Source organism: Rhipicephalus sanguineus, chromosome 7, assembly GCF_013339695.2.
Source record: "Rhipicephalus sanguineus isolate Rsan-2018 chromosome 7, BIME_Rsan_1.4, whole genome shotgun sequence".
In the NCBI taxonomy this organism is placed as follows: Eukaryota; Metazoa; Arthropoda; class Arachnida; order Ixodida; family Ixodidae; genus Rhipicephalus; species Rhipicephalus sanguineus.
The window spans coordinates 9,660,388-9,680,838 of record NC_051182.1 but is presented as its reverse complement, the minus strand read 5'-3'; the positions used below and the strand labels follow the sequence as shown (position 1 = coordinate 9,680,838).

General features: G+C 48.2%; 1 protein-coding gene across 1 annotated transcript in view; it reads left to right on the top strand.

Moving 5' to 3' along the window:
* LOC119400575 (DNA excision repair protein ERCC-6) overlaps nucleotides 1-20,063 on the top strand; it is a gene marked incomplete at its 3' end in the record, with an annotated part of 295,855 nt that extends 275,792 nt beyond the window's left edge. Inside the window, 1 exon segment of the mRNA XM_037667637.2 lies at nucleotides 19,897-20,063. Coding sequence (XP_037523565.2) covers nucleotides 19,897-20,063 — 167 coding nt within the window.
* Between the last annotated feature and the right edge of the window lie 388 nt (nucleotides 20,064-20,451).

Below are 20,451 nucleotides of genomic sequence, written 5' to 3'. Positions count from 1 at the left end.
CAAGCAAGAGAAATGATCAAAAAAGGCGTGCACTTTAAACCTGCTGCACCGCGAACGCGCTCGGATGGGCAAGCGATAGCCGGCGCGCCGTTTTGGGAAGCAAAAACGAAATACAACGGAAAGACATCGGCGCATAAAAAAAAATTCCCCGTATTCTCGAAGTGTGGCAGCACAGGCCAATCAAGAGAAATGATCGAAAGAAGAGCGCGTTTTAAAAATAAACGCCATGCCGTACATATACGGCAAAAACCTTTGGTACCAGGAAGCTTCTGCCGTACATGTATGGCGAAAACCCTCAAGGGGTTAAAGAAATTAGTTCTAGTAACGATTACAACGATGTGTGTAATATACATGAGTGGTGTAAAAAATGGGGATTGTGTTTTAACACGAGCAAATGTGTGTGCCTTCCAGTAACTCGCCAAAAAAATCCACTATCATATACTTGCATATCAAGCTCTTCGCCACTACAAGTAAATTTGTACAAATATCTCGGTGTGACACTGAGTTCTAACTTATCTTGGAATCTCCATATCGATAATATTTGTTCGTCTGCCTTTTGGAAACTTTGTCTCCTGAAACATAAACTTAAAACTGCTCCCACAAATGTTAAACTATTCTGCTACCCTGCCCTTGTGTGACCAAAATTAGAGTACACGTGGATAATATGGGACCCTTGCACTAAACGTAACATAGATACTCTTGAACGTTTCAAAAGAAAGGCTGTAAGATTTATATTTAACAAAGTTTCCGCATTAGGGGACTCACCCTCTGATTTAATGCAAGCCAGTGGCATTCCCCTATTACATGCACGAAGGTAAAAAACTAGATTACAATTTCTTTATCAACTTCTGAATAAAGAACTACTGTAAAAACCGGAATAGTATTTACTCGCGTAATGAACCCACTCGCATAATGAACCCACCCCCCACTTTGGTCCTCGGAAAAGAAAAAAAAAGTTTTTTTTTTATTGTGTCTATATGGTGATTTGATTTTGGTTTGATTGATAATGTCGTTGAAGATCGAAACAACGTTAAATCATGCCATTATATCTCAAAACGACGACGCTACAAAAGTTAAAAACATCGCTTAACAACAAGTTGCAAGCAACGCGAACGCAGACAAGAGTCAAAATTTGAAAGTCGCGCCTTTTTGCAGCCGAGCGCCATCTGTCGAACGCACAAGAAATCTTATTGCTTGTAGCGCCACGCAGGCACAGCGGCATGCAAACAAAGCAGCAACGGCGCACCATGCATTCGCAACATGGTTCTATCAGTAAGCCTGATCGCGGTGATCCCCAGTGGCCTGACGTCCGTGCTGCAGCCCCTTGACATTTCCATTAATAAGCCTTTTAAGGACAACGTGCGGTGGCTGTACACAGAGTGGATGGCCGACGGAAACCACGACCCGACTCCTGCCGGCAAAATAAGGAGGCCGTCCATCGAAATGTTGTGCCGCTGGATTCTGGAGGTGTGGAGCCAGATTCCGAGCTATATGATTGTCCGGAGCTTCAAGAAGACTGGGATCTCCAATAGCCTGGACGGTACAGAAGACCATAGAGTTTCTTACAATTACCTAGAGGGAACTCTGGCGCTGCGATCGTTCAGCCACCATGGGAATGATGGGTAGTACACGGATTTGCCTAGTCTTTGTACTTGCGGGCTTCGAACGCACTTGTGGCTTTGTTTATTGCTGTGTTTTGGTTTTCTTTCAGATAAAAGAATGGATCGTTGTGAGCTTCGGGACCAGATTTGAATTGGTGAGCCTAAAAAAGGTTAAGTGGTGAAGTGGAACTGTTGAACGTTTGCTGAACTTCATCTTGCGACAAAGCGGATGCAGGCGATGCCCAGCCAAACGGAGCCGAAAGTACGAAGTTTAAACAAATCCGTGTACTACCCATCATTCCCATGCTGGCTGAAGCGCCATGCGTTGCAGCTCCCATAGACACTAGCGCCAGAGTTCCCTCTGGTAAGTATTGTAGGAAACTCTATGCAGAAGACGATGCGCTGTGGTCTGGCGATGACGAGGCGGCAGCAGGCGACATAAGCGAGGAAGACACCCACGGCGATGGAAGCGAGTAGGAGCACCAAAAAGTGGCCGGTTGGTGTCATCAATAAAGCTTTTTTTTTTCGCATACATTGCGTGTAAACGCTTACTTTTTAAAGATTGAGGTATAATTATCGAACTTCTGAACACCGTCATGCGAAATCTCAACTTTTATACCTACCGCAATTTTTTTTTCCACTTAATGAACCCTCCCCCCAAATTTGCATCAACATTTCTGAAAAAAAAGTGGGTTCATTACGCGAGTATATATGGTATAGGTCGGACCGGAATGTAGGTCAAACCCCCCACTTCTAACTACTGAAAATCGAAAAAAAAAAGGACGTGGAACAGCCGAAGTATCAGAAGGCGCCTTTACCGTGAAACAAACGCAATTTCAAATGGTGCGCAGTGAAAATCCCATTTATTTACACGTGTGTTCGCACGTAAGTTCCACATAGCATGGCAGAAAGCCAAAAGATGGGCTCAAGCATTATCCTCATAAAACGTCACAACCGTCTTGACAGCATTAATTTGAATGCACATTGAGGTCCCAGGTAGCAATCACGACCTGAGCGTGGCTCCCGGTTCAACTGTGCAAGCTTAGTCTCCAGCTCTAGGTACGTTGCGGTCTGGCACCGAAACAAAGTTTTCTTCTGATTGCTGCTTGTCGCGATGTGACCCTTCGGCGTCTGCCAGTTGCGAATGCTTCTATGGTGCACTGGATCTGCCCGCTGCTCATAGGGATACGTGCCACTGTAACCAGAGCTGCCGGCATCGCATGAAGCAACAAAGAAATAGTATCCGGCGAGATTGGAGCAGCGAGAACACCCATACTAACATAAACTTTGAGTTGTTCGTGACTCACAGCTCCCGCTCGCGTTCACGTGCGCTAGCATCCCAACACACCTTTCACACACTTCAGACCAGATTTCTTCGTTCCTGCGCAGACTCGACTACTGTTTTCTTGAACGCTATTGTGAACTGTCATAGGCCAACGGTCGAGAACGAGAAAAAAAGCACCTCCGAGCCCAAATAGATTCACAAGACAACAACAAAAGTGCAAAATGAGATCGCCCATGGCACAAGGCTGGTAGTAAACAAAGCGGCCGATGATTGCGATGGCGATGGAGGCAGTTGACTGCAGTTGCCCATAGTGGCCAGACTTGTGAAGTTTTTCTGCCAATGACCGGTATATAAGACAGGGGTTGACTTTTTAAGGCTGTCTTTAAAAAAAAAATGTGACCTATATTCCGGTTTTTACGGTAGCTCTAGATTCATCCGCGTATTTGACACCCCTAACTATACTCCATCTCAGAAGTTCCCTTCAGCACTGTGAAGGCTGCAGGGCTCCAGAGCCAGTAAGAAGGGCGATTAGCCCCTCTACGTGTATTCATCTGCGTTGCGTTGTCTGTTCAGCATCCCCCTGGCATCTGCTCGCACGCGTAGGGCGAGTAACGAACAGATGACATCGCCAAAAAAATAAAATGGCTGCACCCATCGCTGCTGGTGCTCTCTGCTTCAAATTTATCAAGTTGTCATCGTGCGCTGTCTGACCCGTAAGTTACTGACGCTTGTATTTGCTTCAGATTAATGGGCTGATGCTTTGACGGCAGTGTATTCGCAACTATATTGCGCTATTTCTAAGAACCATTATCTAATTCCTGGCATGTTAGGCTTACAGGCGTGGCTAAACAAACAGCTGATCTCGCAAATAATGACCAAATGTACCTGATGTATTGTCCTCAGCGTGAGATGGCACAAAGCAATGGCTCATTTCACTATTTATTTGTTGCTGCCAGTGCAGTAGGCGAATAGCGAGGGCAAATTCGGATTGAAATGGGCGGTCGCGTCTGCTTGGGTGCCGCCATGTTGATTTGTAACCACAGTTACGGGCGGTTACTGACGCAGCAATAAAGGCACACGACATCAATGTGAAGAAGAATGAAGTATATCGCGCATCGATGTGACGTAACACGTGCCAAACAAGCGCAAATGTCTCAACCCTGCCACTTGTAAGGCAGTTATATATGGAAGTATGTTTTGCTGCGCAAGCGGGTGGCTTACTTGCACACCGTAGCTTTGGTAGCCCTGAACAGTAGCGGTGAGATGGAGTACAGCAGGCCCACCCGACACCACCACCAAAATGCCTTAACCCTATATTTTCTGAGAACCATTAGTGAATGGAACTGTCTTACCAATACATGTGACCTGACTGCAAAATAACGTTCTTCAGCTTGCATTCGTATTGCTGTTGTTCTGTCATTGCTGCTACTTTTGTATTTTGTATCTGTATTAACCACCCTGCTTGGACCACGAGTCCACAGTATTGAATAAATAAACTTTAAAAAAATTTCATTTGGGGCACAGTTTTTCCGCCTCGACGTAGAGTTCGTGTAAGAAAACGACCGGAGCCTTAATGTCATAGGATTTTTATAAGAAATCTGTATTATCTAAAAAAACACCCTGTAGAATTCCCTGCTATTCATAGTGAATTAGCTGAACTCAGCATGAGTTAGCAGCTAGTAGCTCGATGCATTGATACCAGTTACAGTAAATCCTCAGGGATATGAATCTTGCGGGATCACCAAGAATATTTGTATCACCTGAAATCAGTATGCAACAAAAAAAAAAGTTGGCGCTTGTTTTCATTTATTGTTTTTCAGGGCTGCAGCAACATCATGAACAGCTCTGACTGATTGCCAGTAAAGTCTTTAGACGTCAGTGATCATACTTGTACTCGTAAATATACGGTGCGTGCGTTTGTAATTAATGAAACCAGATATGTTGTGACGCGTGACAGCCAGTAGCCCCTACCTAATCTTAGTACGCTTTTCCGCATGACACCAGAGTACTGCGGCGAATCTGACTTAAGGAGTGCTTTGCACGCGATAGATGAAGGCCAGAAAATTTTAGAACCGCTACATATCCTTTGTTGTTATTATTTTCTTATCGCTGTGGAGTTGGGGATGTCTTTCGGGAGATTTACGACTGTGTCCGCACAATCGGGAGGTTTGCTTAAAAATTCATGTCTCCTGTGTAAATCGGAGAGTTGCCTGGTGTGTGCGTCCCCAAAAATCGTGTCTGTTGACTTTGTGAGGCCTAGCTCTTTCGCCGAGACCATCCGCTTCTCCTTTTGTTCCTCATCCACCTTTCATAGGATATCTGATGGCGAGGACATGGCTTGCACCGACGTGGCAGGCATGGGTAAACACAGTACAACGACGCTGCCTCAAGCAGAGCAGCACATGTCGACGCGTTGGAGAAAAAAAAAGAGAGAGTGAACCCCCCTAGAAATTTTTTCATACTGTCATGTACCGCTGACCAAAACAGCCACCTTCGCTGGAAATGTGGATTTTTAACACGAAAGTGTTTTATGCCGGGGTCCACCAAGACTTCACTGACGTATTTCCGTCATGGAAATGACGTCGAAAAAATGTACACGATCAGATGGCAAAGAAAAGAAGTTCCGTCAACGGGCATCGAACCCACGACCGCTCGGTCCGCAACAACAGATGCCGGGCGCGCTATCCACTGCACGACGGTCACAGACTCTAGAGGCTTTACAAACGCGCCTTTTATATCTACCATTCTCCCGGTCGGCGGGGGAGTGTGGCCCTCTGGGAGCGGCAAAGTAAAGTAATTCGTCATTACTGTGGCTTCCACGATTAGTACCTGCAACGCGTTACATGTTTGTCCCATTCGGCACGTTTTCAATAGAAGTGCAATTTTGTCAATGCCTTAACACACCGCGAGGTGGCGACCTGAACGCAAGCGTCGTAAAAGCGTCGGCCTCGCTCATAGCATCACACTAATCAAACCAAAAATAGCTCTGCGACGCGCGCCTGCCTCACCTGGCTGTAACACCACGTTTGCCCCTAGAAAAATTGCGGCCGGGCTACTGGGGCGGCACGACGCGCTTTGCGTTTCCGTCTAGTGCGGCCATGGTGTTCAGTCACATTTTAACATGCCACAGGATGGCGACCAAGTTCTGCGTCCAATATGCGACGCACTTCTGGCTGTCAAAACTCGTCCTCTGATTACGCTTTCACCGCTAACTACTACAGCTACCACAAGGGTTTGTTTAATCATTGAACATGGATGTTAGTCGTCGGCATGGAGATGTACCACCAAGCATCAAAGTGGGTGCATTCGCGTTAAACGGTGCTATAGCTGCCAGGCATCAATATACATTGTGCAAGCTCTCTTATATCAATGTACAGTAAACATTTAGTTACTTCTATAGGCGATGCGCAAAGCGCCGACGACGCCATCTGCCGCCACGGCTCGGAAGCGCCGACGGGTCCCGGCGAGCAGTGTTCCCGCGAGCGTCTACGCGAGTGCACGGAATGATGTGTTTTCGTCGTGATTTAATGACTCTGTTGGGCCTCAGCGATGTCAAAAAATAACTGCTGCGTTGTCGGCTGCTCAAACACACACAAAAAATCGCAGGAACGCACTTCTACAGGTTTCCGATGCTATTTCATGAGCGAGAGCGACGGCGGCGGTGGATTGCGGCTGTACGACGTAGAAAGTAAGCAATCGCGCTTTGTTTACGGCAGTGTTAGAACAATTACCATGTTTTTATTTCTCCATTTATGTCGCTACGTATTCAGTGAACGCTACTACGTTTACACTTGGTCGCCTCACCTGCATTGTAGACGCTACAATGCACATGAGGTTGTTATTAGTGTGAGGACGCGATGCCTAGGCTCTCTAGAAAAACGAATGGTGCGAAGCGCAATGCCAGAGAATGTGGGGAAGGTGACGGCTCCTTTACAAAAGCGCTGTGGAATCACACGTGTGCTGGACGAAATCGGCTGCATTCTACCTATTGATGGCACTGGAATGCGATCATCGGTGCAGAATGTTCGCTGTGCGCTTCTGCACCGATGATGACAAGTGTATCGTTTATTTTTTCACAAGTTTATCGTGCTGGTTTCAAAGTTTTACCAGCACTGACCCTTCGCATGGCCGCACCTGTGAAATCTATACGACGGTGCGACAGCACTCCCTCAAAATCTACTATACAAACACATGGCACGCAAACGAAGCTACTGCGTCGAGAAAAAACGTTGGTTCACACGTCAACGCATGCAGGCATTATTGATCGCGGCATTATAACGAAGGCTGTGTACTTACGATGAGCTCCACTTCGTAGGGAAGCTTGTTGACGCTTGTCTGTGGCAAACACTTGGCACGTATGGTGACGTACATTGTCGTCCCACACAGCTTTGACATCGGACACATGTCCACTATTATAAAGTGCGGCTCCTTTGCGCACACTATCGCCGCAAAAGTAATTATCTGGGACGCGCACCAGCGGCAAATCGCACGCGCGCAAACGAAGCGTCTGCTACGCGACCGACCAGCGGTTCAAACGGCCGCCGCTACGCGGCTTTCAGTGGCGCCCCTATAGGTGCTGCACATCGCGGATAAGGGCACGTTTTACTTTCGTGTTATTCCAATTCCTATGACGGAGGGATCAACCATGTTTTTTCTACAATTCCTTTCCGGTGTGAACAGTGCTAATTTTGGCTGGCTGTTCTCGCTACGCCCATGGTGGCCCTGTTACTGGCTACGCACCGCATGACCGTCAGAAATACCCTGCAAACAGAGGTGTAGTGCCGTGGATTGCCATTTTGTGATGCAGCGACACGCTGATTAATGGGCTCCGCTCTCCCACGCTAAGCCGTGCTACTGCGAATGAGTAACTATTGTTGACTAGCCGGACGCCCAGGATTAAGCTATGGAGACAGTATTGTGAATACACCATTGCGGTCGGGCCGTCTTGAACATGAACATATATCATGCTAGCGGAGGGCCCAAAAAGGAGTGGTCATCTTTGACAGCTGGCCAGGGATGTTTTATTTTCTTGCCCCTGTACAGACAGCGGGGAGTTGTTTTTCGAAGGCAAAAGTAAGTACCGTATATTGCCGATTATAAGTTGACGTTTTTTTTTTCATAAAATGACCTTCCAAGGTTCGGGGGTCGACCAATAATCGGAGTCGACCTATACGCGGAATCGTAAAGTCGATCTAACTGTGGGGTCTGACGAAAGGTCGTTGTCCTCGGATTTCCTGCTATTCAACGAATCAATAACATCAGCCACAGAGGCAGCGGAGTCGCGGCAACAGCTATCTCCCACCGCGTGTGCGCTGCTTCCGGAGCCAGACATTTTTGCGATCTGCCACGACAATTGCGAAACTATAGCAAAGCCACGCGAGGTGAAACTATGGAGCGCGTTTAAAAATCACCGCCGTGCGGCATTATTGTGGATTGCTTGGGAAACACGGTCTCGAAAGCAGCGTTTCAAACCTTTGATAGAGGGCGAACGATGCTCTATGAATAAAGAGGAATTTACCTTGCGATGCGCCCTGCAGTTTTGTTTTCATACAATAGAAACGATTCGTTGACAAACCATTGGCGTCTGTGTGGGCTGGCAACACTTCGCGGGGAACTTAACCACATGACTAGTCCATACCTGCCAACTCTTCCGAATTGTCCGGGAGACTCCCGAATTTGGACCTAATCTCCCGATTGTACGAATGTCATCTCGAATCTCCCGAAAAGTGGCCACCACAGCAGAGGCGGGTTTTTTTGTTTTCTCTTTCTTTAAGATCATGTGCATACGTCAGCCTTTCCTGCTTCGGCAGTGGCTGTGCTGCGGAAGAGCACTTGCCACTATACTTCTGTTTCATTGTAACCATATCGTAGAGTACCGCTGAGTACTTTCTAGGCACTGCGCATCTGGGCAAAGGCTGGCCGTGAGAAGCGCTCGTCACCGTGTCGAAAGAAGGCGAGGGAAAAGGTAGTCTCAACGAAAAAAGAATGCCAAAAGTGAACGGCCACAGGAGCCGCGGCGCTGTATGTTCACGAGCGCGCCGATAACGAGACGGCGAGACTCTCGAGCACATTCCATTTTCCAAAGGAGGGGTGGTCGGCAGACCGGCGGTAAGAGGCCCCCAATGTGCTTTGCACTCTCCATATCGGCGTGCTTGGGAGCAACAGCGCTGCGTGTCGCAATCTTGCCGCTCCGGCCACCATTCAGTTCACTTGCGGCAATCGTTTCCGTTGAGTCTAGCCAGAACTTTTTCGTCTCAGTCTCGGTCCCCGCAGTTTGTATGCTACGCCTACGCCGTCTGCCGAGGTTGTGGAGGTTGCGTGTTTCCAGAGTTCAGTTAGAAGGTTGATGGCAGCGTCAAAATCAAAGAAGTGCTTGCAAGTGTTTCTGGACTCATACACAGCTGAGTTTCCGTGCTTTGTGACTTCGCGGAAAGGTGAGAAGTACGGATTCTGTACCACGTGCGCCTTTGATGTAAGCGTGTCGCACGGCGGGAAGGCCGATATAAAGTTGCACATCGCTTCACAGAAGCATCAGAACTACGTTCGTGCTGCGGAAGGGCAAGGCAACATTGGCAGCTTTTTCCAAAAAGAGCTGCGAAGACAGTGCGATGCGCGCAGAATGCCTATTCATGGCATTTCTAAGCGTTGGTGATCATGCAGGGCCGTTGTTTCGGAAAATGTTCCCGAAGTGCGAGGACGCGAAGCGGTACGGGTGCGGACGTATGAAAATCACTGCCATCGTTGGAGAAATGGCTGCACATACCGGAAACACAATGATGGAGGCTCTGAAACGCCGTGCTTTTGCAATCGCAGTGGACGGAAGCAACGACAGCGGGTCGCAAATGTACCCAATTGTGGCGACGTACTACATCGAGGAATCGCGAAACGTGGAAAGCAGACTGCTTTGTTTGCAGGACCTCCATGGAGAGGCCACCGGCCGAAAGATTGGAAACCTCGTTCTGGACGCGCTCAAATCGCGTGGTAAGTATAGACCGCTTATAACGTAAGTCGCCGGAGTCGCGAATATCCGCACTATAAGCGGTACCGCACTATAACCAAAACAACCTTTTTCAAAGTCTGCACTTGCGCAAAACGTGTTGAGCATGTAGCCTCGCGTGTCCGACATTCGACATATGCGATTTGGGGCGCTTACAACCACTTAAATCTCCGAATGTTCAAAAATTAAGCGCCAAAGACCCGCATTGCCAACGAAATGAACACGGGGAAAAAAGCAAACAAAACAAAGTGCCATCGCGGAAATTCGCCGACTACCTCGACGTATGCGCATTACACCGAAACCATGTCGAATCGCGACCGAAATTTCACGTGCTGAGCGGTACCGATCGTTCGATTTCACGGGCGCGCACGCGATGTCCAAGACATTGAACCACCATTCGAGAGCTGCATGTGCCAACCATGCCCTCGTTTTCATTAACGATATGATTCCCTTCCCTTCAAGTGCAGCCATCGCAAAAAGTTTCGTTGATTCCGCACCAAACCGCAACTTTTATCGCCCGCGACCGCTACCGAAAAGCAACCAACGCTGATTAGGCCTAGCCTGCGGTTCAGCATGTAGTCGCGGGAAGTTTGTCCAAGACAAGAAGATCGGAGGTCGAAAAGATCGCACTCAAGCACTAACCCAAAAACAGCGCGCGTGATACGAAGTTTGTGTTCGCGGCCGGGAGATCAACGGCGACAAAAGCCCGCCAAGGTTTAAGTCCGCGCACTGGCAGAAAAGGCGAAAGCCCGCGTCATGAAGCCGCAAAACTTTTCAATTTGCGGACGAGGTAGCAAACGCGATATCTGTAGCAAGTGTGATAACGACGACGCTTTTCCCGACAGGAAACTTGCTTTAAAGCGCGCTTGATGAGGACGCGATCGTACGTTGCACGCGGAACGCACTGCCGGCAAGCGGCCGCGGAGCCTTGCCGCCGCCGGTGCAAAGGCTACTCCGTCGCCTAGGCAACCACCATCCTTCCCCACTCGGCGAGCCCGCACAGCGCTGCCGCGGTCTTTTTCCTCCCTCCGCCCCTCGTTCGTTCACTGTGCGTGCCCTCGCCCTTTGTAACGACCTCGTCGCTCCCTCCCCAGCGGCGTACCTCCTTTGAGAACCGCACTCGCTACCGCGTTTGTCGGAAATATTTTCCCGCAACCGCATTATAAACGGTATTTCATCTTGGGGGACTGCACAATAAGCGGTATGCGTATACATGCGGTTCTATGGGAGGGTAAACGGGAGTCGAAAAAGACCGCATTATAACCGGTCCTGCACTATATGCGGTTACGTTATAAGTGGTCTGCACTATACCGATTGAGAACTGCATCGCATTTTCTGCCGACAATGCCAATGTGATGATCGGCAAAAAAAATGGCATGGCAGCTGTGCTAAAAGAAACCCAAGAAAATTTGATAGTCGTTGGCTGCCTGTGTCACCTCATAAATCTTGCGGCCGAGAAAGGAGCCGCATGCTTACCTGCAAAATTTGACGAGGTGCTCATGGACACCTTCTACTACCTTGAGAAGAGCGCCAAGCGAATAGACAGGCTTGTTGACTTTCAAGGGATGCACAACACGGAGGTGCGGAAGATTTTGAAACGCGTGCCAACGCGGTGGCTATCGCTGGGAAAGTGTCTGACCAGATTGCTGGAGCAGTGGCAGCCCTTGGTCAGCTTCTTTTTGAAGGAGACAAAGCCGAAAAGCGAGCACTGCCCAAACTCTCTGGGTCGTACCAGATCCCCAAGACAGCTGCAGCTTTGGTAGATGTGCGCGACGAAGTCCAGCGAGATCACCAAAAATAGAAGAAGCCAAGCGGCAAGATGGATGCAACCCCGGCAAAGAAAGTGAAGCTTTCATCTGAGGGTACTGGACGTGCCAGCTTGACCAGTGAGGAACGGCTTTTGTACTTCCTGACCTCTGATGTAAACTTCACTTATGGCCTTTTCTGTCATCCCTGTGTTTGACAAAGTCAACTCCCAACTTCAGTGACAGGCACCTCAAATTGATCTGCTCCAGTCCCTCTTGATGCAGTTCTTAAGGGACCTTTTGGCTAGGTTTGTCAATCCCTCTGCCATTAAGGCCTGCTCATCGCCACTGGAGGCTCCCTATCAAGATCTAAAGAACCAAAAAGCCAACGCAGATCTTGTCCTCGGGAGCCGCACATTGTCTGTATTAGAAGGATTGCGTGCCAGGGAGAAGCAGTTTTTTTCTACTGTTCGGAAGTACTTTACTGTCACATGTGACTTTATACGGCACAAATTTCCACTGAAGATTGAAACCTTGAATAAAGCGGAAGTCGCTAATTTGAAGTTCTTGAACGACGCATCTTTCACAAGCCTTCGCTTCTTCATTGAGTCCTTCCCGAAAAACTTCTGCCCCAGGTGAAGCATGAGTCAAGAGTAGAAGCGTTCGATGCTCTTGAAGGGCAATTTGCAGAACTGCAGGCACACGGTATTTCTGAGGACATTCTAAATGAAGAGAGGATTGATGTTCAGTGTTCAGAATTAAGTGGGAAGAATCACTAGCATTGATGGAGAAGTGAAATTTGGAAGAGTGTCAAAGGTGATGCTGCAGCTGCTTGCCGTTCCACACGGCAATGCTGAATGTGAGAGGATATTTAGCATGGTTAAGAAGATGAGAACCGAATTTCGGTCTTCACTTTCAAACAAGACTCTAGGTGACCTCCTCATGGTGAAAAGTCACCATACCAGACGTTGTTTTGAGCAGATGTATTCTGACAAATTTTTTAGGCTTGCGAAGTCCGCAACCGGGTGCCTTCACAAGTAAAGTTTGGTTCAAGCAGCTCAAAATAAACATCCTTGCCCCTTTCTGATGTCATTCTCCAGTGTCAGTAATTTCCGCTATGCAACCCCCCCCCCCTTGCTGCGGTCTCCCGAATTTTCATGCTGCGAGGTTGGCAGGTATGCTAGTCACATGCGCCCACAAGCGCCTTCGCGTCTTTTTGCATTCACACCTGTTCGCCATTTCTGCATTTTGCTTTGCTTGCGAGCAGTGGTGTTCGCGATTTGCGACGCTGCCAAACGGGCACCAAGATGCCACCGCTGCGCCGGCAACAGTACAGCGCTGCTTTCAAGAGGCAAGCGATCCTCTACGCAGAGTTGGAAAGCAACATTGAAGCAGGGCGCAAGTTTGATGTGTTGGAAAAGTGCATGAGGGAATGGAGAAAACAAAGGACCAAGATCTTTGCGTGCGCTGCTGCACGCCATTCCTTTCACGGACCGAAGTCTGGACGATACCCTGCCATTGAGGAGGCGGTTCGAGATTGGGTTCACGACCACCGGCACCCGTTCCGACGGCGAGCAGCAGCAGTGGCTCACACGATGGCAATGACCGTGACTGCATCCTTCTCTCAAGTGATGACGAGTCGTAAGCAATGTTTCACGGGCAAATAAATGTTTCTTTGCATCACTCCCTCTTCTTAAAAACTCGTTGGTGAGCTATGGCCGCAGCATGAGGCTGTGTTCTGAGTCAACTTTTTTTTCACCCTAGAGGGGGTTGCAAGTTGGGGGGTCGACTTATAATCGGAGTCTACTTATAATCGGCAATATACGGTACTTTGCAGAAAGCCCATTTCGTTGGTCTCAAGGAGCCTTTGCCGAAAGAAGTTGCACCGATAACACGTGGCACCGCACTAAGTTCTTAGTTTTGTGGCCCCCGCGATTAGCTGCAGTTTCTCAGATGAGTGCCGCAAAAAAAAAAGAGAGTGAGAGAAAAGAAAAAAGAGGCGCTGGCTCGTTAAATCGGCAGGAGAGAAAACATTTCAGAAAACCGTGCTGTTGTAGTTGGGGCTTTTGTTGATGGCGCCCACTGTGCAGACTACAATGCACCACACCATTTACAAAGCAAATGACACTGCCAAAATTCAACCCGGCGGTGCTAGCGACTTGGTGTGGGCATGCAAAGGGTGATGCCACTGCCCTGACAGTGCATTTTCGGGGGGTCACACACGTTTACATCAGAGTTGTGCACTCTGTGTGCGAGAGCACCCTTTATGTTCGAAAAGTCAATGTGCGATCTGCTTTCCCGAAAAGGAACATTGCCCGGAGGACGATATTCCTTTGTCGAGTGTCACTGCACATATACACCTTTCCAGAAGATGTCCCCTCATGGATCTTAGAGTGCCCTATGAAATGACTGTGTGCCGCGTGGGCTGGGAAAAAAAGATATCTGTTCCCATGCGAAAATTGCGGGTGCAGGATGCATACAACATCTCTTTAGACGCAAAAACGTTCTAAATGACAGGTGAATTCATGACTGCAAAAGGTTTACTATGATTTAGCAAAACAATTATTAGCAAAATGACAGCCGTTTCTCCACCTACACACCCATGAACACCCCTGCACAGGACATAGCTTCGACCTAAACGATGCAGTGACATTGGCCCATGAACGAAAGTGGGGCAAAAGAAAACTTCTGGAATCATGGTTCATTCGTCCTAAACCATCGGCTTGCAGTAACAACCGGAGCCCCTTAGCGGACGTTTACAAGGACGTATGTGACTCTGGTTGATCTGCGCTCATTTGTTGCCAGTGTATACTGAGAATGCCACCTGCGTGTGTGGCGAAACTAGACTTTCGAAAAAAATTGCTCTGCAATCTCATCCGACGCAAGAAGACTCGCCAGCACTCTGCGGGACAGCTTGACTCCTTCGCTCTCGGGACTTGCCAACCTCACCTGGTCATTCGTATGCCAGCTTTTGTTTGATTTTGAACTTTTGTTATAGTTAGCCACTGTTAGCTTTTGAACTATTAGTGAATTGCGATTCGAGCTCTGATATATAGACCAGATTTTTCTTGGCCTCGTAGCGCTAGTGTCAGCTGCGCCGCTACTCTTGGCACCAGGCGCCACCTGGTGGTGCAGACGACGGCGGGAGCTGCTGATGGTGGGAGGTGATAGCCGTGCTTGCGTCACGTGCTCGCTTGTGTCAGTGCTTTCAGAGCTGCTCGAAAGTTGCGGTCTCAGCTGCTTGCTTGCCGCATACTCGGAACGGCAGTGCAATGTACAAAAATTCGTTCGGGTGGCACTGCGCTGTCGTAGGGTGTCCGGACAACGAGAGAAAAGGGAAGTGGAAACGTTCACAGGAACACGAGCTGCTTGTGTTTGTGCAGCGTGTATTCTAGATGTTTTCAAGGCCCTTGATTTCGATAAGTATTAAGTGAGCTGGTGCTTTTGCACAGGAGGCCATATTTTCTACCTATTCAAACTGCTGCACTGCAAGTGCATGGGTTAAAACAGGACCACCTACTGGATAAAAAAAGAATAAACAATTACTAGAACGACAACGATGAATCTTGAAATGAGAAAGACAGTATCCATGCACCTCACCAGATATTTTCTCAAACTGTGAAGCCAATTAACTAATGTTTCTCAATTTTTCCTGAAGACTTACAGGCGCCACCGCAGCTGCCGAGTGGAAACAAGCTTCAGTTATTAACATGCACAGAAATTTCAACACGCGGGTGTTTAGGCGTGCTTCCGAAATCCAAAATGCGGCCAACTTGGCTATAAATTTGTTCAAAAAGGCACAGGTAAACCTCGATGTAATGAACTGTTTTACTTTTTACAACTTCATGTCCATAGAACATATGTATTTTGAACCTCACAGCTGCGAGGCATGTCGACCTGTGGTTTCATAACAACGAAGTTTTACTGTGACAGCAAAGAAAGGCCGAGGCGATAAATCCTCATCCGGCTCAATCGTGATCGAAAGTGCCCGTCTGACACGGATCTTGTCATTGCAGACCAAGGCATGTCACGATAGAAAATGCACGTGTGTGCGCCGCTCGGTCAGGATTGAACCTAATCAATATTGGACTCAAACGTAATCTTCGTCGGTTTTGATCGTGATTCAAAGCACTTGTGCGAGTTGTGCGACGGGATGTTTTTGCAGACTCTGCTCTTTAAGAACACAGAGCTTGGGGGCCGGCATGTGCACTGCGTCTAGCTTTGCTAGAAGAGGCTTCGGACACTACGCCAGGCCATGCTTTCGCAGTAATCTCGCTTAGAAACTGCATGCAATCTCAGCTACAGCATTCTGCATTAAAAACTGACATAATCGTTTAATTAAATTGCTCCCATTGCATTTTGCAAGAGAGCAGAAAAGAGCCATCGTGCAGCACAAAGTTGGACGGTAGTGTGGCACGAAAATATCTGTCGCTGCTTCCTTTTAGGAAAAAATAAAGTAGATACAGCTTACTAGGTCTCATCTGGCCGTCAGTATGCGCAAATGCGTAAGTTTAAAACGTTTCTTGATATGATACAGTTCTAAAAAAAAATGGACAACTGCACGGCATTGCAACTATTCAAACCTTCGTGATGATGTTGCTGAATGTTGTGGACATAGGTTTTGCACGAGGCTTACCCTACGAGGCGACCGGGAAAGGGCGCGACGTTCTCCACTGCCGCAGCGAACAAAGACGCTACGGCCGGGTTCGTCCACTCTCCGTCATGGCGCAGAAAAGGCACTCGAGGCAGGTTGTCAACAAACACGGGTTTATTAACCCAAGATGCAGCACAGTACGACAATCACGGGCTTGCAGGCCGTAAAGGAAACTCCGCAAGACCAATCGAGTACGCTTGCCTGTGGCTCTACGACTATCACACAAGGGGCAGCAGTCGAGCACATGGATGAGAAGCTGCCTGCCAGAGCAGCGCATCAACCTCTCGTGCAGGCCTGAGAGCATAATACGCGGGCAGGCCAGCGCCAGACAGAAGCGAGCTCATGGGGAAGGGAGTTGTCACTGGCGGCTAGTGAGGACCAGCGAAGCGCAATGACGTAGGCTAGCGCCGTAAGCTGCGAGCAGTGTTCAGACATGTCCGGACACGTGGCGTCGTGCGGGGAAGACCGACGCATGGCCCGCACCAAGCAAAAAGGCCTGGTGGCGTAGCCACGGTAGCCATGTCGCTGATTAATGGCGGTTTCCACCACCCGAGCCGCATGGGGCCAGCACGCGCTAGCTGGGGAACGAGGCGCCAAAGGGGAGGGTGCACTCGATTCCCACAGCGTTCTCATGATGGTTGGCAAGCTCCCTGGCACAATTCCACTGTTCGAAAACGTAGTCGAACGAAGGAAGATGCACGTTCCGATATTCAGAGAAGACTGAGCGGCTGCAGCACTTGCGAGTCTGCCATCGCTCGCTACTGAAAGCCACAAACGTGTTGCACTGTGCTGTACACCAGCGTGTTTCAGCAGCCCCCAAGCAAATGCTCGCACCGCGGCGTCTCGGTCGGCCAAACATGGCGGCCCCCTACAAGCGCTGGAAATTCTGGTGTGTGTGTGTGTATATATATATATATATATATATAGATATATATATATATGTATGTATGTATGTATGTATGTACGTATATATAGGCAGGCAGGCAGGCATGGTGGCGAAAGTGGCCGTAGTGTTGAAAACAGTGAAGTGGATCCTCCGTGAGTAACAGTAACAACGGAAATGTTTATTTCGACAGTTTCGGCCAGAGCCTGGCCTTCATCAGGAATGTACATGTTGCTTGCACTCATATTTATACAGTCTTGTACAAAAAACGAGAAAAAAAAGCAAGAAAGACATACAGAGAGGAGAAGAAAAAGGAGGGAGGGGAGAAAAAGAAGAAGAAAAATAAAAGCATGAGCCGGGGAAGTATCCAGGGGCCACTGCGCCATGCAAGTGGCGTCGTCAATGCTTATATCCTTGGGAGCATTGCGTTCTGTGTGTGTTAGGGTGGCGGTACCTTTAATGTAGACGGCGTGTATGAATAGCCGCCCACGGGAGAGGCTGCTGTTTGTGGAAGTGCATGTACAATGACTTACTCGCTTACCAAGTATTCGTCTCGCCCCCTCCTTTTTTTTTTTTTTACTACGTATATATATATATATATATATACACATATGTTGACATGCCAAGGTATTAGTCAGACTTGTTGCTCAAGAATGTTGCCCTGCACTGTGGCTGATGACTTTTGCGATCATGTCTGTTATCACAATTAATTGGCTGGGTATTATTTATCACTTTGTCTTAAAAGGACACACCATAGAGTTTCTTACAATAATACCTAGAGGGGAATCTGGCGCTAGTGTCTACGCGGGCTCCTTGAGCGGCGCTTCAACCACCATGGGAATGATGGGAAGTACAGGCTTCGGATTTGCTTTGGATGGATTAGGTTCTTAAGATTCGCGACGCTCGTTTGCCGAGTGTAAAACAAAGCGATATGAAGTTATTTCTAATTCGAACTTGCTTTATTCTTTTGTACGTAAAACTTATTGCAAAAAGTTTGCATGAACGTGGGATAGAACTGCAACCTGGACAAATTCAACCACCAGGGTATGCATTGCTCTGCAATTGTGTTCCAGATTTGGCATCACAATATAATGAATTATTTTCTTTACAACAGTTGAAACAAATGCGCTTGTCTTTCCCTCTAAAGTACGCATTATCTATTTATGGAAATAACAGTACCGTATTGAGTGAGAAACACTTAACGTATCATCTGCTGCGATGACAGATGCGTCTATCCAAGTGGCCTGCCCCCAACGCATCTCTCGTTTTGTTGTGAAGTCGAGTCAGAGGAGCGCGAGGGTGCGTCTACTTAGCGTTGCCGTCGTTTTGCAGTCGATTTGAAAGAGTTTTGACAAGTAGCGCGTCTAAAAACACCTGAACTTTATGCAATTTCCTGCACTGGCATGGGACGCTACATCAATGCGCAGCGGTGAGTGCGCGACGCTTTGCTAAAACTGTCAAATACAACCTGTAAAGCTGCATCTTGGCAGCAAACTAAGAAACCTAGCGGTGTTCAGCCTCTTTGAACAACAAAGGCACTGCTTGAGTGCTTTGCAACGCACCACACTGCCCACGCCTCGCGAAGAACGAAACTGAAACTGTAGAAAAAGATCCGTAAGCAGTTCGCTAGCTAACGTAATCCAATCCGAAGCCTGTACTTCCCATCATTCCCATGGTGGCTGAACGATCGCAGCGCCAGTTTCCTCTCTAGGTTATTGTATGAAACTCTATGGGACACACAAAGGCAAATATTAAGTAGACGTTGATTGTTGAAATAGCGGTCCAGAAACCTCATAGTGCTACTTTTATGCCAAGGAAGTCCTTATTTTGAAATAAAATCACGTTTTAGTGGTCCGCGTCACGTTAGCGCACTTCAAATCACCCGCCTGAAATCCGACTTTCATACGTCACTACTGCCGTGCCCAACGTTGCCTGCCTTTACTGCGCGACCGCTGACTCTAGTAGCAGCAGAGCGAAAGTAGCGGGACCCACAGCAGCAACAACGGCCATCGAAGCTTGCCGCAATCGCCGCAATGGATGTGGATGGAGAACTTGACAACGAGACATTAGCTCGCGACGCTGGGCTCCAATTCAGCGACTTGAGCCCCGATGAACGCGGTATGCTGCTGAGTGCTCTTAGTGCCGGCGTCATTGCATGCGGCATTTTGTTGAACCTTCTGTCAGTACGCGATACTGAAACTACCACTGAGACGCGACCACGTGAGCGACGCAGGGCGCCGGGCGAAGCGCAGTTCGGCGAAAACGGAACCTTTGAACCACACGCGCCGTTCCCCATGGCAACGCCACAGAGGTTCTTTTTTCCATGAATCAAACGGAAACGAACAAACAGCATTTTATTACGTCTTTTGATGCACGGAAGGTTCTTTTTTTATTGCTGCTAGTTTGATTACTAGTGATTTATTCTATAGGCAGACTCTCATACGTCATCGGGATCACTTCGAAAATGTCCCACTCGTGGCGCTCATCATGTGATACATTTAGCTTAATTTGTCGGTAAGTAGGGCACTGCTGTTGATAATATTGCCGTTTTAGAAGTTGTCATGCATTGAGCTTTCACTCTGACAGAAATTGTTATTTGCCTTTAGTGTCCCTTTAACAGCGCCGCTTTCACCGATTTATGCACCTGCATGATTTTTTTGTCTTTTGTACGAAGGTGCACAGTTTGCATAGAACAAATGGTCTCTGTAAAATGTAAGTGTGCATTTTGCAGTTCCGCACTCCTCACCGGCTGATCCTGTCTGGCTCGCCCATCCAGAACAACCTGAGGGAGCTGTGGTCCCTGTTGGACTTTGTCTTTCCGGGCAAGCTGGGCACCCTTCCGGTCTTCATGCAGGAGTTTGCTGTCCCAATCACACAGGGTGGCTACTCCAATGCCTCGGACGTCCAGGCACGTAATGAACTTCAATAAGTATTTCACTTTTTATAACTTTGTGTCGTATAACACCATGCATTTGCCTCCTCAATATAATTGTGTTTGTGAAGGGAGGCACCGAGCGCCGAGTGGGGCACCGAAAGGAACAACACACACGCCGTTTCCACACCACGCCCAACTTACCCTCAGCGGTAGCGAAGGTGTTTATAACCGATCCGCTTTATAACAAATTCAGACTATACGGCACATACGCTGCCACTCTTCCGAAGCCTAAATATCATGCCATTCAGCATGCTAATTAATTATAAAACAGCACTTATGGTCCATTCTAGTATTTACACCAACTATCCAGTTTGCTCATCACATTTTGTATGTTCTAGTTACGAAAGCCGC